General features: G+C 43.4%; 1 protein-coding gene across 2 annotated transcripts; it reads left to right on the top strand.

Moving 5' to 3' along the window:
• On the top strand, positions 1-5,755 carry SRSF6 (serine and arginine rich splicing factor 6). 2 transcript variants are annotated; one of them, XR_004052676.1, is made up of 7 exons: positions 35-308; positions 530-678; positions 1,313-1,580; positions 1,931-2,055; positions 2,192-2,400; positions 2,677-2,760; positions 2,865-5,755. XR_004052676.1 is itself a non-coding variant. In XM_030914877.1 (6 exons), exons 1-6 carry the CDS (start codon positions 202-204, stop codon positions 3,220-3,222), a joined length of 1,032 nt encoding a protein of 343 aa, XP_030770737.1. In that variant the 5' UTR covers positions 1-201; the 3' UTR covers positions 3,223-5,755. The 2 variants fall into 2 exon arrangements, 1 of the variants encoding a protein (XP_030770737.1); XM_030914877.1 differs by lacking the exon at positions 1,313-1,580 and having other exon boundaries at positions 1-308.
• The last annotated feature ends 3,530 nt before the right edge of the window (positions 5,756-9,285 follow it).

Genomic DNA, 9,285 nt, shown 5'->3' on the forward strand with positions numbered 1-9,285 from the left:
ACGCGCCAGGCCCCTCCCCACCGGCCGCCCATATAGCGTGAGCCTAGCGCGCGCGCGCGCATCATTGTGTGGCTGGACTCGGCCGCAGCTGTGGTGTGAGGCGCGTGTTCGGGCTCTTGCCGTCCCCGCACCCGCACCGCGGCTACTGGCTTGCGGTCCGCCGTTCGACAACCAGCCCTTGGGCCCCCGCCCGCCACGGACATGCCGCGCGTCTACATAGGACGCTTGAGCTACAACGTCCGGGAGAAGGACATCCAGCGCTTTTTCAGTGGTTATGGCCGCCTCCTCGAAGTAGACCTCAAAAATGGGTGAGTCGGGCCTGGGCGCCCGCGCCCAGCGTCCCAGGCCTTGGTGGCGGCGGGAACTCTCCAAGGAAAAAGGCGGCCAAGGCCGCGACGCCGCGTGGCAGGGCCTCCAAGATGGCGACGGCGCGGCGTCGCGGGGGCGCGCTGAGGGGTGCGGGGGCGCGCACGTGCGCGCCCTGGCTAACGACGCCCCCGCCGTTGTCCGGCCCTGGCACCGCCCCCAGGTACGGCTTTGTGGAGTTCGAGGACTCCCGCGACGCCGACGACGCCGTTTACGAGCTGAACGGCAAGGAGCTCTGCGGCGAGCGCGTAATCGTAGAGCACGCCAGGGGCCCGCGTCGCGATCGCGACGGCTACAGCTACGGAAGCCGCAGTGAGTCCCACCCCCGCGCGCTCCGAGCCCTTGGGGACCCTGGGGGCGGGCGGGGGTGGGTGGGTTGGGGCCTCCCAGCCCGGGCAGGCGCGAGGGCCGGGGGTCGTTTGACTCGGGCGTCCCCGAGCCCCGCTGCCTTCACGTCTGCCCGGGGCAGCCATGGGACGCCGGAGCGCGGGGATTGGGTTTGGGTGTTTATTTGCGAAGTTGGGAGGGGGTGGCTTCTTCTGGCCCCTTGTCAGCACTGTCACAGGTTCTAACCACAGAGGAAGTAAGGAGTGGCTGTATTTGTCGTATTCTCCTTACTTACCTATCAGTGCATTAGTTAGAGATTCGGGGACAGGCTGGGGTGGAGGTGGGGTAGGGGGGCGGGGGACGGGGAAGGGAGGAGCTGAAAGTGTAGGTCTTAAAGCTGTGGAACTTGATGGGGGCCGAAGAATGTACTATTTTTAAATAATGTGGTATTGTACCACAAAGTAGATCTAAATAAGCTTTATGCTGTATTTGAACTAACTGGGGCATGTTATTGGGAGGAGGTTGGGGGGATTTTTGGTTATGTTAAATGTTTGATGTTTAAATTGTTGCATGTTGAATTCAAACTTTTTAACAAGTCCTTGATGTTTCAATTTGAAAGTGACCAATGGGGCTGAGGCTGTGTCCACTGAGGCTAAGATGACTGCCTTTCCTGATTGGCCTTGGCTTTTCCATACATTGTGTGACCCTTGCCCTATGACCCTTTGGCTGACCTTACCGGAAGCCATGACGACAGCAGCCTTTTGCCATTAGACGCAGGGTGATGGTGAGGATTCCAAGGGTTAGACAAAACTGGTTAATCTGAACTAGGTGACTGTTACCTTGCGTGTTTTGTGGCCAAACCACCACCAAAAACCTCACACTGTGATGTAAGTACTTAGTGTAAAACTAGTAAACATTTTTGTAAAATGTAGAAATGCATGTAATCAGTTAAGTTTTATATTTTACAATGTTCTGTAAAATAAAACTTAGCGAGGTAAATCGAATAAAGGAGCAGTCACTCTCTAACAGATTGTAGGAGAGGTTTAGTTGGATTTAGTCTATTTGACTTGCCCTTAATTTAATTTTATGGCAAATCACAAATGTGTCGAAGGTTTAGCAATATAATAGCAAAGTCCTACTCCAGTAAATAAAAGTTGATATGTTTGTACTAACTTTCAAAGACATTATGCGTTTTTATCATTACAAGGCATCTAATTGTTCCCTTCATGTGATAAAGGTGGTGGAGGTGGATACAGCAGTCGGAGAACATCTGGCAGAGACAAATACGGACCACCTGTTCGTACAGAATACAGGCTTATTGTAGAAAATCTTTCTAGTCGGTGCAGTTGGCAAGATTTAAAGGTATGTGCTGTAATTCAAGATACAAAGGATACGACTAATGCTTTGAAGTAAACTCTTTACATTCTTATTTCTGGGAATTTATTATAGTATATAGATCTTTTAAGATTTCCGAGTCTGACCAATCTTATCATTTCAGGATTTTATGCGACAAGCAGGTGAAGTAACCTATGCGGATGCCCACAAGGAACGAACAAATGAGGGTGTAATTGAGTTTCGCTCCTACTCTGACATGAAGCGTGCTTTGGACAAACTGGATGGCACAGAAATAAATGGCAGAAATATTAGGCTTATTGAAGATAAGCCGCGCACAAGCCATAGGCGATCTTACTCTGGAAGCAGATCCAGGTAACTTGCTGAAGGACACTGTGGGGAGGAAACAGAATATTTGCCAATAAAAAAGGGATTAATGGAGTAATTTCAATTGTTGCCTACCTGAATTAAAGCCAGCTTTTAGTTTGTTTTGGCTGTGCATCATTGGGTTTTCTTCTGGATGTTTTGAACAGTGTATTTAATTTCGTAGTAAAGAAAAACATTATTCTTTGGCTTATCTATTTTTGCCAGATGGCACAGATGTATTTAAGATGGATTGAAATTAAGACTTCATTGTTTGTCTCCTAATAGGTCTCGATCTAGAAGACGGTCACGAAGTAGGAGTCGCAGGAGCAGCCGCAGTAGATCTCGAAGTATCTCAAAAAGTCGCTCCCGGTAAATAATGTTGTGTTGAGTCACTGTGAATATTACTGTACTTGTTTATGGAGTACGTGTATGTTCTTACAAAGTATTGAGAGAATCGGTCTTTCCTTGTCCAGTTCCAGGTCGCGGAGCAAAGGTCGATCACGTTCTCGATCAAAAGGCAGGAAATCTAGATCAAAGAGCAAATCTAAGCCCAAGTCTGATCGGGTCTCCCATTCACATTCTCGAAGCAGATCTAAGGATGAGTATGAGAAATCTCGAAGCAGGTCTCGGTCCCGATCCCCCAAAGAAAATGGAAAGGGTGATATAAAGTCAAAATCCAGATCAAGGAGCCAGTCCCGTTCCAATTCGCCGCTACCTGTTCCACCCTCAAAGGCCCGTTCTGTGTCCCCTCCACCAAAAAGAGCTTCAAGATCCCGTTCTAGGTCTCGTTCAAAGTCAAGATCAAGGTCCAGGTCGAGTTCCAGAGATTAAATCAGAACTCTCTTGTTCTTTGCACACTATTATGGAACACTTTCCTATTTAGGCAGTTACTCTTCCATGTTTATACTTGGCCTTTTCTGCAAGAGCAATCTCCTGAAAACGGGCACACAGAAATTTGATTTGTGGCCAAATTTGATGAAAAAGATGAGGCTCTAAGGAAATGGTGGCATGAAGTCAGACACCCTGTCCCTTCTTTGTAGAATTAAGATAACTTTGATTTTATAGCTTTTGAGTTGAAATAACTTTTGTAAAGAGTAAGCTCATTTAGTTTTTTTTTTTTTTTTTTTTTTTTTTTTTTTTTTTTCCAAGTATTTCAGCAGGATCTGCTGGCAGGGTTTTTTTGTTTTATTTGTTTGCTTATTTTTAAATTAACTGTTTCAAGCTTTGAATACTTAAGACTTTAGAGGGAGAACCCAATTTTCAATTATGTTGGCTTTTTATAAAGCTTGAGTTATGTAAGATTTAAATAAAACTTTGCTACCAAGATGATTGCCTTATTGAATAGGTCACTATTAAATTTCTTTAAATGTTGGTATCTGCCATTTGTGGAAACATGTAAATTCTACTGAAGTGTAAACAAGGCAAGCCTCAGATCAGCAATAAATTATTCAGTTTGGATAACATTATTTTGTGCTGTTAATCAAATTTGCCAAAGTCTTTATCTGCCCCTTTAACAAGTTGAGTAAAAATAAAAGGTATTTTTTAGTCAATCTGTTCCATGATTTTGCTTAAATTAATAATTTTAAGTAATGGAACTTTTTTCAAAGGCAAATTTAAACTCTAAGAAATAACTCCTAATACTTGGGGTCTTGGTTAGATAATCCACTTTCTGGAAGTTGTCAGTGTAATTAGTGTTAGAGAGTGGTTCAGTTGTCTTTAATGTTTGTCATGTGGAAATGGAAGTAGCCTCTTTTTGATCTGAACTTGAGTTTATTCAGAGTGTAAAAGCACATACTGCATTTTCTGCTGAAAGATAATTATGTTTAACAGACACTTAATCTCAGTAAAGTCAGTCGCCAGTTAAGTTCCACCTAATAGTCCGCTTCATAGTTAGTGGGATTATGTGATAATTGGTTAGATCATACTTGTAAATTTTAATGCATTGTGTAATTGCTATGAAAAAAAGTGAAATGGGTAAGCCCAAACTTTTGTACTTTATTACGAGTGAGATGTAATGAGTACTGTGGAAACCAAATTTGAATACTGCAAATTTGTATGAGTTACTAGGTTAGCAATTAGTCCATACATCCATAAGCCTGATGAGTTGAAATTGCAGTTGGAAAAGTGAATTAACCTTACATTCCTTTATTCAGATACTTAATTATATATAGTAATTTTATTTAAAAGCATTTATTGATCTTAGTCTGAAATCAAAATATAGATTAATTGGCTCAGTTTTAATACCTTTCCAGGAGCTGTCACAATGTAGGGTACTAAGGGTTGGATTGTGATGGGGCGTGGTCGTACACCACTCATTGTGCCACAGGTGTGCCTGGAAAGCATGATATTCTAGGGTTGGTTTTTAAGTTCAAATAATCCAGAAATACGCCTAATAAGATAGAGTTGAAAAACTTGAGTCAAATATCTAGGGCATTCACAGAGTGGCTGTGAGTTCTTGGTAGTGTGAAAAAAGCCTGTTTTTCAGAAATTCCTGGGTTTCCTGTTAAAAAATCTTAAAGCCCAACCTTAGGAATATAGTGCCCCAAAAGGCGGATGCTTCCATTATCTTTTCTTTGATAGTTTAATTAGATGTTTATAAAGAAATGGGTTTATTTTTCCAGTATAAATCTCAGAATTTAAGGAAAGAAAGTGGTGTGTGTTACTATAGTTCATTGTTTTGCCTACTCAGCAGAAGTGATGACTCTTAAAAATTGGCTTTGACCAAAGTTCTCTTATTTTCAGGGAAAACATAAAAGCTTTTTGAACCACAGCCTTTTTAAAAGAGGGGTGGGAGGATATTATAGTAAGAAATTTGGCTTTCTAAAAATATGAAATCCTTCAACTGGACTCTCTTGTTAATAGGACATCATATGATAATAGACTGGTTTGACTGCATTGTTAGCTGCCCCAGTAAGCAGGTCATTGTATAGGTAAATGCCTGCATCCATAATTTTCTAGTAATAGCCACAACCAATTTATTAATAGTCAGGGCCTATCCTTGCCTGTAGTTCTAAGTCACTGGATGCATGAAATCACTGTGTAACATTGGCTCACTTGATGAGCGTAGGGTTGACTGATAAAATGTTTAGTTCCCTTGCTAACTTGTGAGAAGAATGAGTCCACAACATGCTCCATCCCAGTGGCTAGATGGAGTATTAAGGTGGAGCAGAAGAGAAGTGAAAACATCTTGATTCCCCTTTCTTTCACTTGATGGTGTTTATGAACATGCCATAGTGCCTTTATGGCCAGTTTTGAGTCCTGCCTACTTTGACTTTTACGTTCCCATTCCTGTGTTACCACCTTCCTCCCGATTTGTTAACCTATTTTGTGCTTTAAATCTCAATAAAATACTTACTGAGGGAAAGACTTGTTTTGAGTTTATTGCATATGCCCACTTAGGACCAGATTCTTAAATGGTTTTTTGAATGGGAGTTGGCATTGGGAAGCCATTCCTATCTTGAGTATGAGAACAGGATCTTGTTTTCACTTCCCCAGAAACATGAGTTTGGGGTTTAGTATATGGTTTATCTTGGGCAAGTCATTAATCACTGTGCTTCAGTGTCGTCCTTGAAACAATAGGGATAAAACATGCCATGGGATGTGAAGACTAAAAGTCAAGAATGTGAACAGTACAAGAGAGTACCATAACAAATACCATTTTATTTACAAATATACATGGTTGGACCATACCTTGGAATCTGCTTATTATTGCAGCTACTGTTAACAGTACTTGTATCTGCTCAGAGATTTCTGTGGTTATATAAAAATGACCTTTTTAAGTTTTCAGTGTTCATGCCCTGAGTCGGCAGTTTGTTTTAATATATGCTAATACAGAGATGGGCTTAAAATGGCTGACTGGTTACTGTTGAATGAATGTATGATAAATTTTTTTTCAGAACCAACAGTATGAATAATCCTTTGACTTGTGTATCAGCATGAATTTAAAAATTACTCTCAGGATTCAACATTCAGAATTCTTGCAATAGAGCACCTAGTGTAGTAATTATCAATTTATATGCTAATCTTTTAAGTTTCCTCAGTGACCACATTTTGAATATATTAGTATCCCGAACATGTATGCATCTATTTACTGAAAGGACGAGTCAGTGCAATTGTGCAATTGGTCTTCCTAGATCCTAAATAGGTTGTTTACATATGCCTGTTTATCTTAGAGCAATCTTGCAGATGGCCCCCAGTATGGCACTTAACACACTCGTTAACTTTTTATAGCTTTTGAATAGAAAGGCATCATGGTTCAAAAATTGGAAGAGTGGGTGCGGTGGTTCATGCCTGTAATCCCAGCACTTTCGGAGGCCAAGACAGGAGGATCAGCTGAGCTCAGGAGTTCAAGACCAGCCTGGCCAACATGGTGAAACCCTGTCTCCACCAAAAATACAAAAATTAGCCAGGCATGGTGGTGCGTGCCTGCAGTCCTACTACTGGGAGACTGAGAGACGGGCAGGACAATCGCTTGAACCCAGGAGGCGGAGGAGGTTGCAGTTAGCCAAGATCACACCATGGCACTCCAGCCTGGGCAACAGAGTGAAACCCTGTCTGAAAAAAATAAAATTTTAAAAATGTGTTTTCTAGGAACAGGAACATTATCTTCTGTAACTACAGAATTATCAAAATCAGGAAATTAATGTTGATAAAATACTGTTGTCTGATACACAGTTCATACTGAAATTTCATCAGTTGTCCCACAATGTCCCTTAACGTTTTTCCTCTTGGTCCAAGATTCATTGGTGGCATTTTGTCATGGCTCTTGAGTCGGTTAATTTCTAATGCATCCTCAGGCTTTTTCTTCATCTTTTATTTTATTTTTTTGAGACCGAGTCTTGCTCTGTCGCCCGGGCTGGAGTGCCGTGGCCGGATCTCAGCTCACTGCAAGCTCCGCCTCCCAGGTTTACACCATTCTCCTGCCTCAGCCTCCCGTGTAGCTGGGACTACAGGCGCCCGCCACCTCACCCAGCTAGTTTTTTTTGTATTTTTTAGTAGAGACGGGGTTTCACCGTGTTAGCCAGGATGGTCTCGATCTTCTGACCTCGTGATCTGCCCGTCTCGGCCTCCCAAAGTGCTGGGATTACAGGCTTGAGCCACCGCGCCCGGCCCATCTTTTTAAGAAGTAGTTAATATAGGCTCCAGTTAGCCCCCTCTCAAAATTATTTTTAAAAATGACTTTATAGTGATCCAAGTTATTAACATGGATCACTGGAAATATATAATGCATCGAGGACAGAGTCTCATTCTTGTGATATTCCTGCCCAAACTGCTGTCATGTAGAAATGAGACAAATCCAAGATGAGGGGAAAACCTACAAAATAAACTTTTTTTTTTTTTTTTGAGACAGAGTTTGACTCTTGTTACCCAGGCTGGAGTGCAATGGTGCAATCTCAGCTCACCGCAACCTCTGCCTCCTGGGTTCAAGCTATTCATCTGCCTCAACCTCCCGAGTAGCTGGGATGACAGGCCTGCGCCACCACGCCTGGCTAATTTTTTATTTTTTTATTTTTTTATTTTTTTTTTTTGTTTTTTTTTTTTTTGAGACGGAGTCTTGCTCTGTCACCCAGGCTGGAGTGCAGTGGCCGGATCTCAGCTCACTGCAAGCTCCGCCTCCCGGGTTTACGCCATTCTCCTGCCTCAGCCTCCCGAGTAGCTGGGACCACAGGCGCCCGCCACCTCGCCCGGCTAATTTTTTGTATTTTTAGTAGAGACGGGGTTTCACCATGTTAGCCAGGATGGTCTCGATCTCCTGACCTCGTGATCCGCCCGTCTCGGCCTCCCAAAGTGCTGGGATTACAGGCTTGAGCCACCGCGCCCGGCCTAATTTTTTATTTTTTTAGTAGAGACAGGGTTTCTCCATGTTGGTCAGGCTGGTCTCGTTCTCGTACTGCCGACCTCAGGTGAGCCGCCTGCCTTAGCCTCCCAAAGTGCTGGGACTACAGGTGTGAGCCACCTTGCCTGGCCTTCTACCGTAAAGGAATTGCTTTGGAGGGGTGGCAGGGGCCGTGTACACTATATGGGTTTTCTTTAGGTTTTCTGTGTTTTGAGAGATAAGAGTCTCACTCGGTTACCCAGGCTGGAGTGCAGTGGTGCAATCATGGGCTCAAGCGATGCTCCCACCTCCGTCTCCCAAATTGCTGAGATGAGTGTGCACCACCACACCCAGCTAAGAGAGTAGACTATGTTTTAAAGGTAAGGTTTAAAGAAGGTAGTTTTTTATTTTTGTCTTTAGGAGGGAGTCAATTTGGAGATTAAGAGCTTCTGAAGGCAAAGCTTTGATGGCATCAGATTGAACCCCCATTACTGCTGCAAGCAGGAGAGTGAGTCCCCTAGCCCAGGTCCAAAAGGATTGGGAGGCAAATAAGTTGCACCCTCATCTATGAAACAAGACCTGCTAATGTTATGAAAAGTAAATAGTAATATCAAAGCATTTGGCACAGTCACTCATTAAATAGTAACTGCATTTAGGAAAACATTCTAAAATAGAACTAAACTCTCCAGGAGCGATGGTTCATACCTGTAAAGGTGACCAGGGCGGGCAGATCACTTGAGATCCAGAGTTGGAGACCAGCTTGGCCAATGTGGTGAAACCCCATCTCTACTAATAATACAAAAATTAGCCAAGTGTGGTGGTGCAGGCCTGTAATCCCCGCTAGCCTGGAGACCAAGGCAAAAGGATGGCTTGAACCTGGGAGGGGAGGTTGCAGTGAGTCAAGACCACACCACTGTACTCCAGCCTGAGCAACAGAGCGAGACTGTCTCCAAACACCAGTGAATAGTAGAATGAACCGCCCTTGTGCTCCTCTAGCTTTAACAGTATATACCTGTCTACTTCCTCTCCCAAATAATTTTGAAGGAAATCCTAGACGTTTTAGCTGTAGATTCACTATA

Source organism: Rhinopithecus roxellana, chromosome 13 (genome assembly GCF_007565055.1).
Source record: "Rhinopithecus roxellana isolate Shanxi Qingling chromosome 13, ASM756505v1, whole genome shotgun sequence".
In the NCBI taxonomy this organism is placed as follows: Eukaryota; Metazoa; Chordata; class Mammalia; order Primates; family Cercopithecidae; genus Rhinopithecus; species Rhinopithecus roxellana.

Bases quoted from the DNA above. Each gene is read 5' to 3' on its own strand.
- SRSF6 (XM_030914877.1), top strand. From the start codon at position 202: ATGCCGCGCGTCTACATAGGACGCTTGAGCTACAACGTCCGGGAGAAG. The intron at 309-529 runs GTGAGTCGGGCC...CACCGCCCCCAG, and splicing joins GAAGTAGACCTCAAAAATGG to GTACGGCTTTGTGGAGTTCG. The intron at 2,401-2,676 runs GTAACTTGCTGA...GTCTCCTAATAG, and splicing joins TACTCTGGAAGCAGATCCAG to GTCTCGATCTAGAAGACGGT.